Source organism: Cyanistes caeruleus, chromosome 18, assembly GCF_971803275.1.
Source record: "Cyanistes caeruleus chromosome 18, bCyaCae1.hap1.1, whole genome shotgun sequence".
In the NCBI taxonomy this organism is placed as follows: Eukaryota; Metazoa; Chordata; class Aves; order Passeriformes; family Paridae; genus Cyanistes; species Cyanistes caeruleus.
Genome location: NC_141718.1, coordinates 11,128,759 through 11,151,765, shown reverse-complemented (window position 1 = coordinate 11,151,765; position 23,007 = coordinate 11,128,759). Strand labels below are relative to the sequence as shown.

The following is a 23,007-nucleotide window of genomic DNA, read 5'->3' as shown; positions in this document are numbered from 1 at the left end:
TCAGCAAACACTCCTTAAAACCTCAAACAGACTAGGCCTAACAATAAATGCTGTGTGCTGGATCCTTGATGGTGATCTTTTTGAGATTTAAGAGTAGGAACTTCAGTTCCCCAAAACACTTCCTCACCATCATCACAGATGCTGCAATCCATGCCCAGCTGTCCCAGCACATGGCTTATCCAACCCTATCAGTACCTCTTGTGTGTCCCACAACTGCAACTCACTTGAGCTTTGCTTGAATCCTGTGGCAGAGTGGACAATGACATTCAGGAATCCATAGAGACCCGGGGATTCATCATCTGCACGAAAGACACAAGAGATTTGTTACATTCATAGTGGAGCCAAGAGTGAGAGTGATGAGATTGATATTACACAGGTTAATGAGCAGTGGGTGAACTGTCCCCAGGGATGGCAGGAGCACATAACAACCACTTCAGCCAGACAGGAGATTGTTCCACAGCTGGCACCTGTAATAGCTTCTGGCACTAGGGGGCTTTTACAGTGACAGTCCTAGGATCAGCAAGACAGCATGGAAGAAATTCTAAGGAGAAGAAGTAAATTACAGAGGTGAAGTCTACTTTAGTAGGTGAAGTAGTAATTTAGGATGGTCCCTGACACAATTTTGGCCAACTAGTGTTGTTCCAAAGGATTCTCAGACAGCTCAAAGCTGTCCCAGGCTAGGACTCCACCAGGCACTCCAGCACCTTGCACAACAGCTGCATGCAAGGACCATTTAATAGTTGATTCATGTATACTGGAGGATGCCTGTAACCTGCAGCAAAAGGGAACAGTAAGCATAGTTCTAGGGGAAAGCACAAAATCAGGCAGGGGGAGAGTTTCACTGCAGCTGCACCATGTGAAAGCAAAACCCAAAGGTCTTACCTTCCTTATTGATAGTGAGGGGAATATTGTGGACTGTCTGAAGCTTCACACAGGAGTTTGTCAGCATCTGGAGCTCCACTGATGTGAGGGAGAAGCTTTTAAAGCCTGCCATGGAGATTGAAAGAGGGAGGAGTAAAAATTCCAAGGAGAGGCTGGATGCATGACCCCTCATCCTGGGCACACAAGACATGCTCCCTGGGCCATGCTGAGCAGCAGCACTGAGGTGTTCAGGGCAGTGCTGCTGCTGCTACAGCCCAGCTCTACTGGGGACATATTTAGTTACTCCTCCATGTAAAGTCTCAGGATGGTTCACATGAAATACAGGGGTTCTAAGTTTCTTGCAAGGCCAAGAACACCATGCCATAAAAGTAACTAAGTTTCTTTTGAATGGAGCCAGGAAAAAAGGGGAGGTTTCTCCCTCTCTGTGGAATTGCACTGAGCTCTGATCTCTAGGGTAAATGGGAGAATCTCTACACACATTTACTTACTAAGTGCTCTCTCTACACAATCCTCACCTCTGGCCACAGCAGTTCCCCAGATAGACTCAGACAGGAGACATCCATATTGCACTGTGGATTTCAATGCAGATCTCTGTTTTGGCAGGGAATCCTGTCCCACCTGATCCTCTGGAGCCCTGTTCTCTTAAGATCACTGTATTTGTACCAATGACAGCTAAGGAATACTCACATTTCTTCTGTTGCTCCCGGATATTCTCCCTCCACTCTGCTCTTTCATAATCCGATGAAATGAGGAATGTGTAACTCTACCAGGAACACAGAAGAAAATTGGGTTTGCATTAGTTTGATGCACCACTGAGGCCAGGGCCTGCCTGCTCCCACCCTCCCCCAGTGCAAACTGCAGGACAGGCTGTTCTTCTTGTACTCCTGCCACTCATCTCTGTCAAGACAAGCTGGACTCTGGCAAGATGCTCATGGTACCAACAGGGACAGTCAGAGCTCACAGAGCCCCACCCTGCCAAGGGCAGCTGTGGTCCTGCAGCAGCTCCCATGGCAGCTTATGCTATTCCTCACAACAGGAATTCAGCTGCACCAGGAATGCCAAAAGCCTTCAGCACAGGCCTAGACACTGATGAAGGAGTGACAGTGAGGAAGCAGTGACCAGCTCATGGATTTTCACTGAGCAGTAACACAGTCCTGTGAGACTCCCTTGCCACGTGCATGGAAAGGCCACAGTGAGAGGTTACAGCACTGCCAGGGCAGGGAATACCCCTGGCAGAGGATGACCCTGGCAGGAGCAGCTGCAGCCTTGAGGACACTGCCCAGAACGTGCCAAGCCTTGAAGCCACAGGGCAGTGTAGAAGGAAGCTGCTGCAGAGCTGGATCTCTGGTGAAGGGCTGTTTATTGCTCCACCAGGACTGGTGCTGAGACACGGGATTCATTTCTATGGTTATTTCTTAAATGCCAGTCTTGTACGCAAATTAGTCACAGCCTTATAGGATGTCATCATAACCTTTGGCACAGCAAGAGCAAGGTATCTGCTGCTTGGGAAGTGCTCTGAGGACACACAGTAGAGGCCACAAAGCCCTCCCTGTGCAGGAGCACGTGCAGTCAGACACAAGTCACCACGATCTCTGCCTGAGGGTGACAGAGGTGCTCTCACCTTGCCGTTGCGATTGTGTACCCGGAAGGCCATGCTGGGAGACATCAGCAGTAGGAGGGATTCCTGCTCCGAGAGCTTCTTTTTCAACCTCTCAATCACCTTGCTGCCTTTATTGGCCCTCTGAAGGGTGTGGGAGAGAGAGAGACAAAGGACATGTGTTATTCTCCAAATCCAGCCCTGTTTATACTAACTGCTAGTTTGAAATCTCCACAGTCTCTACCCTGTGAGTAGGTAAATGGCCCCAGAGCAGAAGAAATGCTGTCAATAGGATTCACAGGACTCCCAGCTGCTCAGAAAGGTGTTATTTGCAGAATCTCTGCACTTGGACTGGGCTCTGTTTCCCAATTCTGGCTGTCTCAGCTGAAGTGCAGAGGTGTGTGGCCACTGTCCCAGCTGTACCCTGTATTTTCTGTTCCAGAGGCTGCAGCAGCATCATATCACTGGGCAGCCATAGCACTGCCAGGTCCTCCAAGTGTCCTTAACTAAGGAGACTTTAAGGAACTTCTGTAGAAGCTGCCCAGAACTCTCCTGCTCACCACCCACTGATCCATTTCCATCAGAGCTCTACTAAAAATACATTTTTTTCCTGGATAAAATCCAGCTCCAAACCCAGCCATGTGTATTGTTTAGCACTGATGCACCAAAGCACTCATCTTAGACACCTGCAGCTGGTGAGTAAAAGGCTTCCACAAAGTGTTCTTCCTAATACCTTACTTTTTCCAGGAAGCCCTCTTTGAAAGCCAGCCAGGGCTGAGAGGCAGAAGCATGTTCTTTGGAAATGTGGGGAATAACCTTCCCACAGCATGATCAATGTTATTCATATCCTGCTCTACACACCACCAGTATTCATATTCTCATTCCTCTTTTAGGCTTCAGGAAGGTTTGGGATCTAACAGATCTCAGAAAACGTATCTTGCAAGCAAAAAAGAAGCCTGGGCCAGATACACCATGTCTATGTCTGACTGTCCACTCAGCATAATTGCTGATTCTACACATTTGCTGCTGCTTTGACGTCAGTGAAGCAGGAAAAAGCTTCAAAGACGTAACTGAGCCTGCTAAAATTCAAGAGTATATGGCTCCTGACCAAAATCACTGGCAGGATTTTAATTTAACAGCCAGAAATTGGCAAATAACACTCCCAGTCTTTCTCATGTCTGCAGCATAAGATCCCAGCCCTCCACATGGATGCTCATAGGTGGTTTTGCTGAGTAGAGGAGCTGCTGGGTACAACCACAGGGTCTTTTTGTCTCCTCCCAGGGCAGTATCACCCAGGCTGTGCACTCGGATGAGGAAAGCACCTGGCTATCACAAGCCCCTGCTGAAGAGTCTGTTGCAGCCTGGCTCCCCACACTGTGCAGCCCTGGGAGAGCTGCCACCAGCACCTCATCTGAGCACAGACCCTGGGTCTGCATTGCCACAGAGCACTCAACTCCTTTACCTTTTCCCTCTGGATGTCATTCTTGATCTGGGATATCTTGATCTTCATGGCATCCAGCTCCTCATCAGGTACCAGTGGGATATTGGGCACTGCCTCAGACTCATCCACCATTTGGAAACTGAGGTCAGTGAGCGGGATGTACCACTTGCAGTCGTATTGTTGGCTTTTTCTGAAAGGCAGTAGGTCCAAACCTTTTACTACTACTGGTGTTTGGTGTCCTTCCCACAAGTTCTTCCCCACTACTGTGCAGAAGATGCAGATACCAGCCCAACTTTACTGTGATTCCCATGTGAAAAAAGTCTGGCAACAGGCTGCTTTTCAGCAAGACAGCCTAGCAGGGCCAGTAGCTGGTACTGCACATAAAAAAGCAATTAATTTTGTAATCTAGTTATTTTCATCCTAAGAAACCACATCCATCTCCTGCAGAGAATTTTGGTCCCGTGTGCTCTCTCTTTGAATCCTCTGGTGTGGCAAAGTTCTAAAGCTGTGTCACACCTGTGACCTGGTGGCCCCCTGGGATCTGAATCTGGGTCTCTCCTGCCCAGGCTGAACCCAAGGTGGGGCAGGTGAGCCAATGGATATAAACCTCTGTGTAATCCAACCAGGGGAGAGAAACTACAGCTCATAGCTGCCATTCTCCAGGGATTTCACCAGGATAAGCAGCCCACTTTTTTAATGTTTCGTGTCATTTATTCCCTCTTCACTTCTGTTGTCAGGAACGTCCACCCTTGGTAATGTCCCACTCCTTTGAAGCTTCATTCCTTACAAGCATGTGCTTTGAAAAGGGCAGGCATAACTTTTTGCTTGAGGAAGGCAAGAAGAGAAGTCTCCCCAAGAAGAATGTTTACCAAATGAAGAGAAGGCAATACCAATACCAATACCAATGTATTTGAGGCAAGTACATTGGTAGTGGTTCCTCCCCCTCATTTGTGAAAAGTGTCAGCAAAACTGCTTTTATAGCTGTACTTTGGGGCCATAAACATATGTTTACTTTGGTAAACATAGTCTGTTTACTGCACCTTTGCCATTTTTCTGTAAAACTGTTAACATGCTGTAGCTGCAAAGCCAAAATTAACAACCTTAGTCATAAAAAAAAGTGAAGAATGTCACCTATTAAAAGAAAGGGAAAGTAGAAAAATGAATGACATTTGTTCAGAATACCAGCAGCTACAACATATCTTGCTCTCCTAGGCAGAGGCAGGAATGGGGAGGAATTACCTTTCCTGGGGAGACAGGACTTAGACAGGATCTCATACAGAAAACATTCCTATCTTGCCGATCATTTCTTGTCTAACTATTTGTGGATTATGGTTACCCAGGCCTGGGGTATCCATATGCAACTAAAACAGCAGGCTAATCACAGGATTCTGTTACAGCTGAGGTGCAAAGCACAAAGTCCAAAAGCAAACTCTCACCCTCCAATCTGCTTCTTGAGCTTGGCACACAGGAAGAGGTCAGTGAAAAGAAAGACATGCCGCAGCTTGCGAGCCCCTTCCACCAGCTCCACCATGAAACTGTCCTTCAGCAGCTGCCGATGCTGGGGAAAAAACAGGGAAAATGTTTCAGTGCAATACGAGCTCCAAACTTGGCACTGGGGCAAACACAGTCCTTAGATATGACTCCTACCAGAGCAAATTCAGTACATTTGTCTAATTCAGAACAATGAAAAAGTCTACTAAATACTCCTTGCTTTCAACTCTGCTCCCTGCTGCAGCCCTCACTCCCAGAGGCAGAAAGAGCCGTGCATCTTCTCCCCTGCCCGGTGCTAGGTCAGACTTTGGGCTTCTCTCCATCACCTGCTCCTGAGCCCAGGTGCAGCTTGTGAGTCACTGCTCAGCTCCTTCGTACCAGAGTTCCTGAATCCTTTCCAGCGGATCGTCCCCTCCCGAGCCAGCAGAGAGCAGCACACACCGCTTCTCCCGGAGTCACTCCTCCCAGAGTCACTTCCCAGCCTCTGCATCAGCTTCAGCCACCCCAACAGGGACAGCAAAGCTCCCCTTGACCCCTTCCTCTCCCATTCACAGAACGACTTTGTCAACATTGACAGCTGAACGCCATTGCTGCTCCTTCATTACAAGTGCTGTTAAGGGATTATTCCTGAACGTGTGGATCTGGCAAACGTCTCAGGAGTCCCTTAGCAGCCTGTGTTTTAAAAGGACCATCTGGATGTACCCTCACCACGTGCCTATTGGAATCTTCTTTATGTATCATATAAAGATTCCCCAAACCTAGAAGATGCAAAGAAGCTGCAGAACTCTGATGCCTTGAATCCTGCTTCTAGCTCCATGGAGTTTTACAGTCTCCTAAAGAAGGGGCACACACTGGCAGCCAGAACCATTGCTTTGCTAATTCCCTTAGGAAGGAGGGGCAGGATGGACAACTCCATAGTTAAAAGCCCAAAAGGCTGGAATGCAGGCACACAGACAGTGGCTGTGTGCTCCTTCCAGTGACCATGACAGGAGTTTCATGCCCTGCTGTGTGCTCAGGTCCTCCACTGTGCTGTCAGGATCAGCAGGACTCAGTGCACATCTGCAATAGATACCTCCCATCGATTTTCAAGCAGAAGTCAGGTAATTCAGCTTCTGTGCAAGTTTTATTTCCAAGTATAACTGTCAGTGTTGCCTCACTTCACAGCCAGTACAAGCAGGAGCCATCAGCTTCTCCACACATGCTAAGGTATGCTAAGGAACTCCTCCCTGACGTGTACTTTGTTATTCCAGCCAAGAGGATGCTCCTCTGCCATCACTAAGTGACATATCAGACATCCCACATCTGCCTAGACAGCGCTGTGGCTGGAGAGAGTTCTGCTAACCCTGTCCAAGGCCAATCAGCCCCTCCCCAGCTGCCTCACTGCCAGCCTTGCCTGGCCCCACGCTCAGGACTCGTCCCTGAGTCCCTGCTGCTCTGCCCCATGGCCGGGACCCCCACATTGGGCACACACACAGAAGGGTCTCCATGGGGCAGCACCATGAGAGCAGCTCCCATGGGCAAGGTCAGGACAGCCAGGGCAGAAGTGATGTCTCCATTTCTCAGGTGATGCCCCTGGGTTCTGTTTGTTGCGTGACTTAGCAAACCCTGAATGCATTCCCTGCTGAGGTGTGGGAGTGCAAACCCCCGCGCTGCCTCTCCTTCTGCCTACCATTCTTCCCATCTTGGCTCTCCAAAATGAAAACAAACCACATCAGTCCTGAGCCTAGCATTGTGGCAAGGAACACATGATAAAGAAATGCCCTTGCAGACATAATTCTTCTCTCCACAGTCTGTCTCACAGCACCCTACACTTCCTGACAGGGACTAGGAGCCTGCATTTTCCCATCTGCAGCTACAAGAGCACCACAGCTACCTGTGAAAGCACGTGGAGCAGTGTCAGCAGCTCATCTCGGTGCTGCCTTCCATTACATGAAGGTAATCTGTGAGCAGGGCAGCAAAAGCTGCACCTTCCCCAGAGCTGCAGGAAGCAAGGCTGCTCCCTGGCAGACTGCTGCACCATCTCTAGGCAGGACTCTGGGGAGATCTGGCATCCAGCAGTGATTCAGCTCACAAAGGCCTGTACATATGTTAGTGTTTATTTTTAGGTGGGTGTGATCCTCCTGGCTTCTTCTTGATGTTTTTGGAGTGAACTCCTGGCTGCACTAATGCCTTTGCTGCTGACGGGCACTGGAGCACGCCCTCCCCTCCCGCCAGGGAGAGCAAGGCCCAGATAGGAAACCAGAAACACTGAGCTTTGGAAATAAATAAACCAACAGGAGGAGGTATGTTGTCAGTAGCAAGAACACTCTCCACTCCTGCAAAGAATTTCATTTGGGAGCAATAATAAGCAGGGAAAGAGATTTTCTGAGCAAGCCAAAACCCTGATCTCAGGTTTCTAGATATGATGCATATTAATTACACTGCAAATCAGCTCAGCTCCTCTGGAGCAATGAGAATAATTGCTTGCTGCTAGCTCAACCTCTGCTCATTGTTTGTAGGTGTAAAGATGTTCTCACAGCTTACTCATCTCTGCTACCCAGCAGGATGTAGCACTGTCCTTTCCCTGCCTGGCAGTGACAGGGCACAGTCCTGACCTGACCTGTCTGCCTCTGCTAGGCACTGACAGTGTGAGATGAGCCCAGCACCCTGCTTAGAGCACATCTCCCCAAAACCTGAGCAGAGAGCTCAGCCATTCCGTGCCAAATGACCCATCAACCTTCACATTGCCACCTGGGGTTGAGCTGGCACTGAGTTTATTTGGGTTTGCACTCCTGGGAACCAAATCCTATCACTGACATAGACACAGCAAAAAGTCCCACAAAGAGAGCTGGGTGGAAGAGGACAAGCCTGTACTTCTTAAGCTTTGCTGGAACAGAAGGAAAGAGGTGAAGAGATACATTCCAGTCAATCAGAGGGAAACACAGAGCTTCCCAGAACCCTTCACTCTTCTTTTCTTCTTGCTCATGGTAGCTAGATGGGAAGGTGTCCCTCCAGCAAGCAGCAGGGGTGAACTGCCACAAGAGCAACCAAGCATCTGGAGAGGAGCGTACAGGAGAAAACATTTGTGGATCAAGTCAGGAAATCTCTCCTCACTACCAACTTCTCTTGGAAAAGAGAACTTTTATTAGGGCTGGGCAAAACAGGCATGCCCCAGGCTGCTCAGCATCCGTGGGGCTGAGGAGGGGCACTTCCAGTGAAGGGGCACATCCTTTGCTGCAAATGAGTCATCTTGCCGGGAGGTTCAGCAGGTCACAGGGAAACAATAAAAGGATTTCCCAATGGCTTACCAGATCCCTGCCAAACCCCACAGTGTGGGAGCAAAGGGCACCTTCCTGGACCTCCTGCCATGAGTCAGCCCATCCTCTCCCACCCTGGGGGAGCCAGCAGCCCCCTCAGACAGGGCTTCTGACACTCTAGAGTTCTGTGCCACCTCAGCTCTGTGGTTTTGGAACCAACAATTTGGTCAGCTCCTCCCACCCAGGGCCACCAACAGCTATTCCTTTGGTGGCCTCCTGCTAAATGGGGTCTCCTGAAACACAAGGGTTTTTGGATAGGTGAGCCTGCTGTACGTGACATATAATAGCTCTCATGTGGGGAACCATCTCTCTTGTTCCCAGAGTCACTCTGTTAAAGTAACCAAAGGTGCTAAAGATTTCCTAAAATACACTGAAATAACTGACTACAGTAACACCAAATAAACATCCAAGAGAACATAAGATTAGGGTGATAGGGTGACAGTGGCAGGAAAGTGGCAGAGTGACACCCTCTCTTCCACAGACAGCCCACAGGACTGTCAGGTGTTCAGCACAGGAGCTCAGCTCAGCTTCAGAAAGATGTTCCAGGAAGTGTGGGAGAAAAGTCTTGATTTTGTGTCGTAATAGAGTGAATTAGGATCATCTTTAATCTCCCACACAAGGCCTATACTGTTAACTTCAGTGGCTCTTGCAAAGCTGTACTGGTGTAATAAAAGTTCCATGTCTCTTTTCCAGGCCCTGATTTTCTTTGCATGTTTTCATCTGCTTCTTCTCCCACCCACCTGAGTGCTCTGAACAAAAGAGCTCTCCCTCTACCTTCTCCAGAGCTTGGTTATCCTCTTTGGATTGCCTATTGCTGTCCTCCTCCTCCTCTTACCTCTGTCACTGAGCATCTTTCCCTCCTCTGCTACCAAGCTCACGACTACCTGTGTGCTCATCTATTCATCCTACGGTGTTTTTGTGCTGTTTGCATATGATAAATCCTGCTGCTGTCACAGCCTGATTAGCTCCAGGAAGTGTGGCCAGCTTGTCTGAGACACATTACAAGAAGAGGAATTTAAGAACCTACTCAAGCAGACCCACAGCTGCACAAAAGGCCATCTCCCCACTTGTGTGCTGAGGAAAGAGCTCATCCAGCGTGGTGACAGCAGAGGCCTGCAGCGTGTGTGGGTGAGCACCAGGAAGGGCTGGGACATGTGTGAGGCACGGGGAGGAGGGGAAAGCCAGGAGATGGGTATTGGCACATGTCAGTGAGGAAGAGGTGGTTTGGCTTTCTGCAGAGCGTAGGAAGAAAATGATTCCTCATGTGTGTAAGTGTGTTGCAAGACCAGCACTGCAAAAAAAAAAAAAAAATAAAAAAAAATGCTCTGCCTGGGGAGTTAAACTGGCTGCTCTTGAGCATTTTAATGGCCTCTTTCTTCTTCCCAAAGCTCCTGTCACCAGGAGCTCTCTGGCTCCAGCTGTAAGACAGAGTGTGAAGCAGCCAAGATAATTTCTGAGTGCTCTGTTGCCAACATCTGCCCAAGGCCTCCAGGAGCAGTGGGCACCAGGCCCCATGCTGTGCACAGCTGTGTCAAAGCTTTGCTTCCAGCTTTTCAAAGGCTTCAGTTTGCACTTCAGCTCCCTTGCACATGTCCTTTGTCCTTTCCCTTCCCTAGCACACTTGGTCCTCTACGAAGTCAGCCAGAAGCCAAAGGCAGTGATAGCCAGTCCCCTGACTGCAGTTTAAAACCACATTTAGAAACATGGTAGAGCAGCTTGCCAAGCAGCCTCCCCTCTCCAGGGCAAGGACAAAGGTGTACAGTAGCACAAGCTGATCTGTGATGTGAGGTACTGGGCTCCCAGGAAAAGCTGCCTGTCAGCTCCCTTGTGCCTGGACTGGTGCTGATGAGACCAGACATGAAGGCACTCAGCCAGCAGTGACCCAAAACTCCAGGCTCCATCCCTCCATGCAGCTGTGGGATCACACAAACATCAGTATGCACAATGCAGAGAGGGTGGGAGGACAAGGCCAGGGCAAGGCAGTGGCAGCCACCACACTCAGGTTGGTCTGAACTGCCCTGGAACAACACTCTGCAAAGAGCACGGGAGGAGCAGCAGACAAGAAGGGGACCACCACCTCTGCAATTTTTGATATTTCATTAAATCCTGCTTTGACAAACACACTGAATTAGCTGGAAACACCAGCCTGGACCTCTGGCAGGCAAAGACACAAGCACTACAGTCATTTGCATCCAGGCTTAGCTGAAATAAACCCAACATGCAGTACCTAGAGCTGCTCTGTTAGTAAGACTAGAGAAGGTTATTACTGCCCTCCTTCTGCACCTAACAGTGGCACGTCCTTCATCCCAAAGCATTTGTTTTTCTTCTTCCCCAAGGCACTGTCCCCAGTAGAGCCTTAACCTTGTCCCCTCTTAAAACCAAGACAGCAGTGGTGCAGAAGGATCAGCAGTGACAAGAAGATGCCTCTTCCATGGCCCCAAGGGCTGGGTGACTCTCCACCACTCACAGTCCAAGCCACAAAGTACAGGGTTACTAAGATTCCCTTCCCCTCTGTGCGTTTGCCTGGTTATTTGGAGGGTTAGGAAAGTCGGTACCTGTAGATAATGCATTAAAAAACAGTAAAAAAGGTAAAACTATAAAAGTAGAAAGATGTGATGAACAGAAGGGAGCAATAGAATGTAGTGGATCAAGCTGAATGGAAACAGACCCCAAACGCCAGAGATGCCTCCCTGGCTCCCCTGTGTTGCCAGGCTGGGGCTCTGCTGGCTCCTCTGTACCGTGGCCCTCAGCAAAGGCTGCTGCAGTCAGCAAGGATCAAACTCTCTGTTCACAGGCTCAGTCCATCCATTTTACCTTCTCTGCTGCAGCTCTTTCTGTCCCTCTGGGGAGGGATTTTACTCCCTTTGTTCCCATCTCTTTGCACTACCTGAAATACTCATCCAGCCCAGCAAATTAAACCACATGACAGAAACCTTCCAGTTCCTATGCGTGAAACTAGATTAGAACAAAGCCTCTGGAGCCCAGCAGAACTGGGGGGCTGGAGTGCAGGATGGACACCTGGCATGGAGGGAGCCCAGCAGGCAGGGCAGGCTGAGTCACTGCTCCCAAAGCAGGGAATCACCTCTGCCAAACAGAACAACACTGCTGATGAGCCTCTACTCTCTCCTGACCTGCACTCCCCTCCTTAGCAGCCTGTCACTAGGGAGATTAACGACTGGCTGCTTTCCCCAGTTCAAAGCAATCCTGAAAAAAAGAGAAGGAGCAAGAGGCTGGCAAAGGAGATTTGATTCCTCCCCACAACACACTCAAAGGGAAAAAATATTCCACATAAAAGGCAAGGACTGGGAAAAAAAGATAACTGAGATCAGCACCTAAGCAATACATGAGGGGAAAAGGCTATTTTACTCTCCCTTCCTTTCCACCAAGGAAACTTCAATGGGAGGAAGACAAATAATGAAAAAAAAAAGCCTTCAAAGCAAGCTGGTGATTCATTAAAATAAAAAATGCATTATGCATTGAGAGCAGTCAATTAGGAGATGCAATCCACACACTGTCCTGTCACCCCGGGGGGAAGCACCAGCAAGGCAAGTGGGAGGAAAGGATAAGTGGAAAAGGAAAGATTTACAGGCATAAACAAAACCCAGCTATGACCCCAAGCTGAGCAGCTTGCAGGAAGGAACAGCTATCACTAACCCACACAGAGTAGCTGGGAGCAGACTTGTGTCTTTGCATTACTACATGGAGAATGAACATACCTACTCTCAGGACACAGAGGGTTCAACTGGGGCACTACTGCTTTGACAGAAGTGCGATACTGGTACCAAATGACTAAAGAAAATATTTGTGCTCAGATTCCCAGAGTGGAAGGCAAGTCCTTTTCCTCCCTGGGCTCAGGAAAAGCTGTGTGCAGTGAGGGAGGGCACAAAGGGTTCCCAGTCCTCTCTAGCACACCCACACAGCCCTCTCCTCTGGTATGTCCTCTTCCTCCCCACATCATTCCTGGAGTCACTGCAGAACCACTAGGGTGTTGCCAGGCCTGCTGAGCCCAGTCCTGCCGTGCCTCCCCTTCCTGCTTTCTAAGATCTGACAAATACACCGCTCCAAAAAGCCATCAGCAGGATCATCCTCCTGAGCCCCCTCCTCTGCCTGGGCTCTGGCACCTCATTAGGATTCTACATGACAAAGCCTGCATCCCTCACTGAGATGCTGACAGACAACCAGAGAACACAAACTGCTCCCTCCCCTTCGAGGGGCATTCTAGCCTGTGCGTTCTGCTATGACTCAATCAGCAGCCACTTTAACGAGGCCATCCCCTGTCACTGAGGCACCGGTGACTGATGGCTGAGCTTCTAGCTCAGCCTCCAACTGCCTGGCCCCTCCTCTTCTTTTCTCAGCTTGAGGTGTCCTCGGTTGACAAAATGAGACAATGAGCAAGACTTGCAGGAAAAAGTGCACCAAATTCCCAGAATTGCAGCTTCCAGCAAACCTTCTGTCAGCTGAAAATCAGTTTAACAGCTAAAAGCAAGCATGTTTAGCTGTCAGGATTTGAGAATAAATCATGAAGGTTCATGGTATCTTAACAATCTCCTGGGCTTTGTAAAATGTTTTTGTACAGGGTAATTTGGGTCACTGTTGATCAGGCCATGGTTGGATGCTCTTTTTACACCTTTACTATCTGAGCTGCACCTCTCTGTGTCCAATCTCCTACGTCCCTCTCTCTCTCAACACTTCTGCCAGCCTTGGCCTTTCTTTAGCAGGAGGAAATGAATCCCTTTTTAATGGAATTATGATGCACCTGAATCAAGGCACTGAGGAATGCGGACTCCACCACAGAGAAGCTCTGTGGCCTCCCTGCACAACACTGCACGCATGTGAAGCATCTGCACATCTCAGACCTCTCTGGGTGTAGTCCAGCTCCTTACAGAGCTGAGAAGGGTTATATTACACTCTTAGGAGTCAATCATCGTCCTGGCTTTCCCAACCCATTCCATCTGTTTTGCTTTCCAGTCATATTTACAACACTACTCTTTAGAATAAAGATGCAAAAAATTAATTGTATGGTGAAAATGAAGATTCTGGAAAACAGCTTTTCCTAATCTTTCATGACTTCTGATGTTTCCTCACCTTTTTCTCCTCCCACGCTTCCCATTTGGTTTCAGTTTGCAGGTAAAATACAAATCCATTTAGTGCATGGCAATGTGCATCACAGAAATTATGTATGACAAATGATTATAGCAATGCAAAGGACAAAACTCTAATCACACTTTTCCTCTCGGTTTCCAAACTGTTTTCTGAACAGAAAACAGAGGGAGCTGTACCACATCCTTTAGAGAACAAGGACACTGCATAAACTGTATCTTAGCAACAAACAGCTTAACAGCATAACTTCCTAGTCAGCTCCACAGAAAAGACATAATCAGTATTTAGAAACTGAGAAAATAACAAGAGCAGGAAGACTCACCTCCCCTTTCTTTACAGTCATGGATTGCCGGCGAGGAGTGATCTCTTCGTTGATGCTGGAGAGGAAGTTCTGCGAGATCCGCAGAGCATCCTGCAGCAGGGGATGGTCAGGGTGGCTCACAGGAGTGTGCTTGAGCAAATCCTGACAGCAGGAACATAACACAGAGAACACAGTCATGGGCAGCACTGGATGGCAGGAGGGCTCAAGCACCCCTAATCAGAGCTGTAGGACAAGATGCTCCAGCTTCTTCACACAGATAAGAGCAAGGCTTTATCTCCAGAAGATAATAATATCCTGCATTTCTTGGTGACATCACTGCAAAGATAGCAGCATCCTACCCATGGACTCCATCTTCTTAGTGTAAAGGGAAGAGGCTCTTATGCAGCTCAACAGGTTTATTTTTGCAGTCCTGCAGCTCCGTGGAAAATTTGAAGGTCAAAGAAAATAGGACAGGGGTCTAAAGTTTGAACACTCCCTTTCAGATACTTACATGCAAGACAAGTGTGCTGCGGGTCACTCGATCCACCGGCTTGTACAGCAGAGCTGTGGAAACAAAGCAGTAGGAACATCAGGAAGAGTGGAAGCTCCTTCTAACATGGGGTGTCTTCTATTCACGTGCACAAAGACAAGGACATGATCTTGACCAGGCTCTCTAAATGCCCCCCATGAAACCATCACTGCTGGGGTTGCATTTGTGCTATCACAAATAGCAGATGTTCTCTTAAAATCACAGCAGCCCCATGGCTGGGCTGGCTTTGCCCCAAGGCACTGATGAGGTTTGAAGGCAGGAGGCATTTCCCCATGCAGGCAGCCTACTTTGCACGAGCTCTGCTACTTAGCAAAAGGGAGCTGACTTCCCAGGTAGAGCCAGCAGACTTCATAACCTTCCAGCATTAGAAAAGAAAAATAGAGTGTGGAGGTTTGTCAACAGCCTCCACACACTCCTGACAGACCAGTCTCCTCTATGTGGATCACTCACTTTCCAAGGAATTCTTCGTCGTCTGATCTTTAGATTCCTTTGTGCTTCTGGCCTTTAGATTCTAAAAGAAAAAGAAAACCCATGTAGCAGATGGTCAATCACCTTGAAACATCACATGGGAACATGGCAGACTATCTGCTCCTTCAGGGGAAGGCTAGGTGTGAAAGGAGAGCCCTACCACAATTCAAGTCAGTGATGGAAAACTGTGCTTTCCTTCTTGGTAAATCCACCACTGCCATGTCACAGGCACCCACACATCTCAAACATTAAGCAATGTTCTTAGGAGCACCTGTCAATAGACATGCAGCAAAGCAGGGAACCACCTACAGCAACAGGGATGGGGGAGGTTTTAAATCACCTGCAGCAGAAAGACATCCCTCAGGACACAGCCACTGTCCCAGCACCAGTAAGTGAAGTTCAGAATTGGCATTCAATACCCTCAGGTTATATTTCCCGTTCCTGTACTCAGAGCTGGGTGACCTTGGACACATCAGTTCTTCCAGAGCAGCAAAGGAACACTGTCTGTGACTCTGCTCCTTGCCATGGCCATGCCATGCGTTCATGTACTCAGCTCAAAAAACCTCACCAGGACACAAATGCAGAAGTACCATCATTCCAAATACAGTAGATATTGGCATGATTCAGAATTATTTGTCAGAAACAGCAAAACTGAGAGATCATATTTTACCTCTTTCTAATAAAAGTCTCAAGGGACATGTGATATAGAATGTACTCAGGAGTTTTCTCAGAGCAACAAACACCCCTGGTAGTACTCAGCTCTGATGATTTATCTGATTGTTTTTAAGGAGACACATATGAAATTCATGTTTTCTTGGCAACTGAGTTCTTCAAGAAATCATCACTGCAATACAAAGAGTCAATGAGACCATGCACTGCAGGGAAAGCTGATGGTCTCAGAAGAAAATTTTCAAAATGCTTTGAGACAGGTACTCCTCTGACAGAGAGGAAATCAGAGCAGGCCAAAGAATAGTATTATAGATTTATGGTTGACACACTTGCCTTTTTCAAGAGAGAATTACCCTCTCCTCTCCATGCCAGTGAAGGCTGCAATCCCACTGACAGCCACAGTGCAAGCCATTAAGGATGGCTTTTATGCCACAGCCAGAGTCATCATTAGCAAGAGAAACATTTGAGAAAGTCACACAGAGCTTTCCCTTCTAGAAATTCATGAAGGTGGCACAGAGCTGGAGAAGTTCAAAGCAATGCCAGTTTCTACCAGATTCCCTGGGTGGGGACAGCACACAAAGGCTGTGTCTGTGAGCAGCCCAAGGAACAATTCAGTGTAAGAACACGAGCTGAAGCAGGGAGTCTGTGGGAGCTCACAACTCCTCCAGAAGTCAAGGCTGCAGAGGTACTTGGAGAATAGACAGGAGTGACATGGCAGGGTATTAGTCAGAGCCAGACAGCTCATGTGTCTGAACACCGTGACATTACCTCAGAGATTTCAGCAAACTGAGCATTGGCTTGGCAGCATTTCTCTGCTGTCTCCATAGCAACTTCATAGTTATCCACAAAGGCCCGGTACACTCCCAGCTGGCTGGCCTGCAGGAAACAAAACAAAATATAATAAATGCTGGGAAGAGGGCAGTTTGGGATGGTCAGTCTTGGTATGCAATGATCAGCTTTTTCACACCTAACAACTGCAGGGAATGCTGAGCAGGCCCTGAGCATTTCTGACCTCTCAACTTTGTCTAACCAGCACTGGTGCCCCCATGCACCCAGTTCCACCCTATGCTGAACAAGTTTACTTGTGAAGGATGTGAAAGCCTACGAGAATGACACATCCTTATTTCTGACATCTATTTTTCCCTTCTGAACTGCCAGATTAGTATCTATTAATATTGCAGCTCATTGATGTAACTGGAGCCGCTGGCTTTTTGCCACAACATATGAATCAGGGAGGAATGATTCAGCCCAACAGCACAAATGTGACCCCAGTAAGCTACTTGTTGGCCTTTGCATGATGGATACTTTGCAGATATTACCCATATCTGCATTAGTGAGCATTATTATAAGGGCAGCAGAGTGCTGAAAATACAGAAGAGAGATGCAGAGCACAATCTGTTTGGATGGAAGTGACTGGGTCACTAGGTGACAGAAAATCAGGGCAGTTTTTCCAGCAGAAGGAATATGGAATTGGTCCAGAAGAGGATGGAACAGGCCTCAGAGTGCAGTAGTAAGTCATTATTATCACAGAGTCTTAGCACTGATCCCGTTTGCTGACTTAGGAATTGCAGCCATATTCACACCAGAGAACACAAGATCCAGCACGGGAAATCCCTGGGGAGCCTCCAAGCCTGTCTGGAGTGCAGAGCTGGCTTTGTACTGCAGAGCTGCCAGCCTGGGCTGGGCACACCTCAGCAGCCCCAGCCCACAGGGCAGGGCAGCAGCAAGGAGACACTGCCAGGGGGCTGCACCCACCCTGAGCCCTGCCTGAGATGGGCAAGAGGCAGAGCTGGGAACTTCCCCGCTGCTCCTGCCCTCTCCTGCTCTCCCTCATAACCATGGTGCTCCCCATTCTCTGTGGAGCTTTGTGCAAAAGGTGATGGAAGAGGAAAAGTCACTCTCAGGACAACATTCCCTGCACAAACTCTGTTAACAGGGCTGAGAAACAGTGAGCTATTTCCTAGGTCACATTCCACTGAAAGACTAGAAACCGATCTCAACCCTTATACAACATTACACAGTTGTGACTGAAGCTGAAGAAAACTGTGCTCACTTATATCAGGAGAGAATGAAATCTGTACTGGCCACTGAGGCACAATCCTGTGAAGTCACTGCTGTCAGAATTACTGACAATTTAGGGCTTATGCCATTCAGATTTTGATGGTACCAGCTAACATGGCAGAACGTTAAAGTTTCTCCATTCTCATGCAGTTCTTTCATTTCCTGCTACTCCTGAACAGTCTTTCTAAGCTTTCATTTTCCTTCTCTGAATGTGTCATCACAAAGACATCTTTTGCATTAAAAACTGAGCTTCCAATCAAAGCATAATGCTCACACACTGTTTTCATGCTGCTTTAACTTTTTTTTCAATTAAAAAGAGCCCACTGAAAATGAAACAAGAGTTGGTAGAAATGGCTGGCTTTTGGACATACTCTTTTCTGCTTCTGACACCTATAAGTGAGGATGTTTGCTAAATATTTCTTCATTTCTAAAAACAGCTCTAAAGAGTTTCCTTTCTAGCTATATAAAAAAAAAATGTACAATGTATTTCCCAAAAATGAGAAGCGTATTTCACTCCCACATGCCTGGCATCTTTTCTTTTTCTCAACAGGAAAAGGTGTAATAACAGTCAAGTTGATGTTGCAAATAGATTGTGCCAGGACACAAGGAATTCTAAAATTCTTTGCATCCACTATCTGTAACTTAAATCTACTGTGCTGTTTTTTGCATGTGAGTACAGAAAATTAATGTCACCAGGGACATCTGGGTATTTCAGTGTTTATCATCAGACTGCATGACATGACCACGAGTAAACAGTCTGCTCCAAAAGATTTGATGTACATCCAGTGTAGATGCCTTATAAAGCCTGATGTTCTTGCTGTCTCTCTCATCTAGTTGTTTCCCAGTGCCTGCCAAGAATTATTAGCTTTATCTCATCCAGCAAAGAGTTTGCAATTCCCACCGTTGCTGTACCAAACCACCCGAAACTGAACCTGCTCTGCCAGCTCAAAGCCTCCAGCACTAGGGCAATTTGTTCCTTTGTTTCCAAAGCTAATCCAACAAAATCACAAATTCTGTCACAAATGCAGAAAAATCAGGGGAATGTAAGAGCAGAGGAAGGGCTGAACTCCTGTACGTGAGATCAGCCAGCAACAAGAAATGGTCTGAAACAAAAGCCTGAGTAGCTGTGCAGTGAGTAGAGGGTTGCTGGACAGCCCTGCTGAGGAATAGGTTCAGATCTTCTCCAATTAGTGCTATTCCCATTGCTGCACCACACGTCCAGGGCAGCTTGTGAGGCTGTCACTTCCATCAGCCTTCTCTGTCTGCTTCAGCACCCAGCAGCAGCTGGGTTTGTCCTCTCAAACCAGCTGCTCAAATTGCATACCATGAACTATTCACCAAGGCACCAACTTGACCCCTCCTGGCTAAAACACGCTGGCAGTGAAAAGCAGATTCCTGCATTTTCATCTTGAGCTACTGGCACGTCCAGAAAACATCATCTTCCAGGCCAGCTCCCCCTGCTCCATAGGGGATGGGGATGGGGCTGATGCTGGGCTACACAGCTGCTAACAACTGATGGACCCTGTAAAGCACACTCCCCAGCCAATAAACCCCTCACTGGAATGTCACTCCTACCCTGAGAACCAGAGGCACCTCAGGAATGCAGAGCTTCTTTTCTAAAAATGAAAAAACAGCTCCTTTAATCCTTTGCTCTCTGCACATGCTAGGGGAGAGGCTAGAGGGGACAAAAAAACCTCCTAGAATGCAAACAATTTGTCATCTGGCTCAGAAACTCAGCAATTTTAATTCAGCCTCAGGAATATGCTGTATATGTCTTTGTCCTTTTCTGCACTCAGAGAATTTTGTTGAGGTTGCTTGGAGGATTCTCAGCTGCGGGTTGACTGCATCAGCATAACAGCAAGGGGAACAAAAAGGCCAGGAGAGTGGCAGAAAAGTAAAGCCAATGGTGATGACCATAAATCAGCAAAAAGTAGAGCAAAGCACCAGAGAGAGAGGGAAGGGTGTGTGGGGGAGTTCAACAGTAATGAGCAACACTTCACTGTTGCTGTTAAGAAGTTCACTTTGTAATACTGTCACTCTCCCATCTCCATCTAAAGGAAATGCTTTGAGGACTCTGCAGAAACCCTGAAGATTCAACATTTGTGTGAAACTGTATTTATTTTACCACCACAGCTTGCTGCAGTCTTTAATTAAAGACAATGAAAGAGCCACTTTTGCTGTAGGGCCTCCAGAGCAGTGGCAAAGTGAGGAGGTGAGAAACCTCTCATCTATTCCAGCCACAGACTTTTGATCCCTTTGGTCTCTGCAGTCACCAAAGGGAATCTCCAGCTCCTGTGAGACAAGTGAGGGGCACCTGCACCTTTGGTGATGGCAGCTGACTCACCAGCTTTTGGAAGAGGTCCCCAACACGTTGCTGATGACTCCACTGCTGCACTCGGGGAAAGAGCCCATCATAGAATTCTTTGTGGATCTCATAGAGCTCAGGCACTTTGAAGAATATTGTCTCAATCTGCTGACTGGTCAGCACGGGCTGGGAGGTGGTGGCAGCAGCTTTCAAAGGCTTCATAGGCTGAAATGAGGAAAGAAGGAAATTATTATCACACAAACCATGAACACTCACCTTTACCACACTGCAAACACATCCCTCCATACAGTTATTTTTCACACTGATAAAAAATGAGATTTGCATTCACACAACTCCTGAAAGCCAGACATGAACAAGTTCTCTCATGGGGATCAGCCAACCCTGGTAGGTGGATTTTCCCTGGATATTAATGCTGCAATTAAAATCTCTTTGCACTCCATTTCCCTAATCTCTGTCCAACTGTACAGCAATGTGCAATAATTAGCACAGGATACTTAAAGAAGGAGCTCCTGGACACTGCCACATTAACAACTCCCAAACTGCTACATCCAGTCCTTCCTTTAAGCCTCTCTCTCTACTGGAGAAGTAATAGCACCTTTTGCACCCAGCAACTTGTAACCCATGGTATGTGAAGTTCAGGGAAACTGTGGACGGAAGAAGTGAAAATTCAAGTACCAGTGTTTGAACTGGCATCTGTCCCCAGCCTTACCAGCAGCAGGGCCTCCAGGTGGCTCAGATAGGTTTCCTCACTGGCTAGGATTCCTGACAGGACCCATTTTCTCATCTCCAGGCCTTTCTCCAGGTCTGGCTCACTCTACAAAGAAGTTGTTTAGGAGAAAAAAAAAAATTAAAAAAAATAAAGAGCATATTGCAGGGAAAGCAAGAAAAAACCCCAAGAATAAGGATGGAGAGTAAAAGATCATTCAGTTGACCAGAGCACATTTGTTTTATTGATCTATTTTCAGACTAAAAACCAAACAAAAACATCCACCTGTGCTCAGCATCTTATTTCTAGAAATATGCAAACATAAAACATTAAAGAAATTTTTATTTACCAGCAACTGATATCACTTAGATTATTTACAGGTCTCAACTTTAGTCATCCAACTCTGGTTGGATCAATTAGGTGCCCATACTTCTTCACAAAATTTAAAACATGGAACTTAAAAATTCAGACTTCATCCTCCTAAACAAATCTTAGGGCCCTTGTTCTGTGCAATGCCCTCCCTCCTTCGTTCCAAAGCTGTGTTTCTGTGAGCAGACAGGATCTGCACCTCCCCAGATATGCATGAACACACCACGGTCACAGCCTGACCACAGGGCTGCTCTTCCTCCCACTCTCTACTATTCCCTGAATTATTTTTCAGTGCCAGCTTGTACAGTGTCTATTTTTAGTGAGAGGATGGAATAGCCAGCATGTTTTGGAATGCACATGCTGATTTTCTTATTGGGATTCCATGAAGGAGCTCTTAACCAAAACAAGTGAAGAAAGAGAGGGGGAAGTAAGCCCCACATAACTGTGTTCAAGGGCTAATGGGGAAGACTAGCATGAAGTGTTAAGAGAAGCAGTAAATCCCTTCTGCTGAATTTCAATTATCCTTCCTCTCAAAAGTGTTACCTGAAAAAGTGTTTAATCTGATAAAGTGAAACCAAGGGTTTCCAAAAAGTCTTGAAAAATTTGGTCAAGCAATGAAGGCTATAAATAATGAGAAACATCCCCCTTTTACAGACTCCTATTCCCAGTTCTTTTTATTTCTGTCATTCACAGAAATAGCATTTTAAAACTCTTGCAACCTTTTTATGTTGTTAAATGTCTCTAAGAATAGAATCAGAAGTTGGCTCTGAAAGGGTACATGTTTTTCAAGGGATTTGGGTAGGTTTTTTGGGGCTCCATCCTACTCTTAATATCCAGAGGAATCTTCAGCTTTTGATTTCACAGTGGGAGGATCAGGAAGCAGAGCAGTACACTCTGCTCTAGTGACTGAATATACAGCTCTATAGCTGTCCCCAAAAAAGCTGCACTTAGTTTAGGGTCCTCTGCAGATGTACAGCTGAGGTACCTGGGCTACAGGTTCAGTTTGCAGGAACTATCACATCCTGAGTGTGACTCTGAGCCTACGCACAACACAAAGAAAGAAACAGATCCTCACGCTCCCAGATATTTCTGGATTCTGTCTCATCAATAACCATCCTGATTTTTGAACAGTTTCATTAAATTTCACAAGCTGTATTCTAGCCTAAAAGACTTGCAGCAACTACTTCATAAAAATTTTGTGAGGTGCCAAATACCACCACCACCTCTTAAATAAAAGTGGCAGACAGAAGCTGCTCTAAGGAAATGAGTAAGATTTACACACTTTAGGTACTACATGGAAAGAACTTCTCTTTGCATCCCACCCTTCAGTGACATTCAGTAAGAACCACAGTACCTTTTAAAATCTTGAAAGGGCATCTCAAAGAAGGCAGAAATTTTTAATTCACCAGTTTTCAGAAGACTTTAGAAAAACACAAGTGAGAAACTGCATAGTAAAATAAACACTGGACCAGACTGTGCTTCCATGGAGCACAGTGGGACTGGCACAGAAATGTTCAACAGGGCTGGGACCATTCCTTGTGGTTTCTGTGCCTGCATGCCCAGCTCATGGACCATTTTGTCAGGCATGGTAAACACATGTGATCAAGACAGGCAGCCCCAAGGTGGTTAACAAAGATTGCCTTCATCCAAAGAGGAAGGGATGTGGCAGCCCTGGTGCAAGAAAAACACAATTGCTCTTGGTTTCCAAAGATTTCTTACAACACCTACAAAAGAAAAAGTGCAGCTACAC

General features: G+C 47.1%; 1 protein-coding gene and 2 long non-coding RNA genes across 4 annotated transcripts in view; 2 read left to right on the top strand and 1 right to left on the bottom strand.

Moving 5' to 3' along the window:
* The window catches only part of BCR (BCR activator of RhoGEF and GTPase), a 98,216-nt gene that overhangs the window by 20,137 nt on the left and 55,072 nt on the right, over positions 1-23,007 (bottom strand). Inside the window, exons 4-15 of the mRNA XM_023937679.2 lie at positions 20,892-20,996; positions 20,201-20,386; positions 16,564-16,671; positions 15,109-15,169; positions 14,620-14,672; positions 14,130-14,270; positions 5,357-5,478; positions 3,942-4,110; positions 2,504-2,623; positions 1,570-1,645; positions 883-987; positions 225-299 (exon numbers count right to left, since the gene is read on the bottom strand). Coding sequence (XP_023793447.2) covers positions 225-299; positions 883-987; positions 1,570-1,645; positions 2,504-2,623; positions 3,942-4,110; positions 5,357-5,478; positions 14,130-14,270; positions 14,620-14,672; positions 15,109-15,169; positions 16,564-16,671; positions 20,201-20,386; positions 20,892-20,996 — 1,321 coding nt within the window. The remainder of the gene's footprint in view (positions 1-224; positions 300-882; positions 988-1,569; positions 1,646-2,503; positions 2,624-3,941; positions 4,111-5,356; positions 5,479-14,129; positions 14,271-14,619; positions 14,673-15,108; positions 15,170-16,563; positions 16,672-20,200; positions 20,387-20,891; positions 20,997-23,007) is intronic.
* LOC111936629 (uncharacterized) overlaps positions 1-23,007 on the top strand; it is a 63,331-nt gene that overhangs the window by 23,703 nt on the left and 16,621 nt on the right. The gene's annotated exons all lie outside the window — the stretch shown is intronic.
* On the top strand, positions 4,658-9,399 carry LOC147649944 (uncharacterized). Its single transcript, XR_015277711.1, has 2 exons — positions 4,658-4,835; positions 5,318-9,399. It is a non-coding gene; the product is annotated as an uncharacterized LOC147649944 (long non-coding RNA).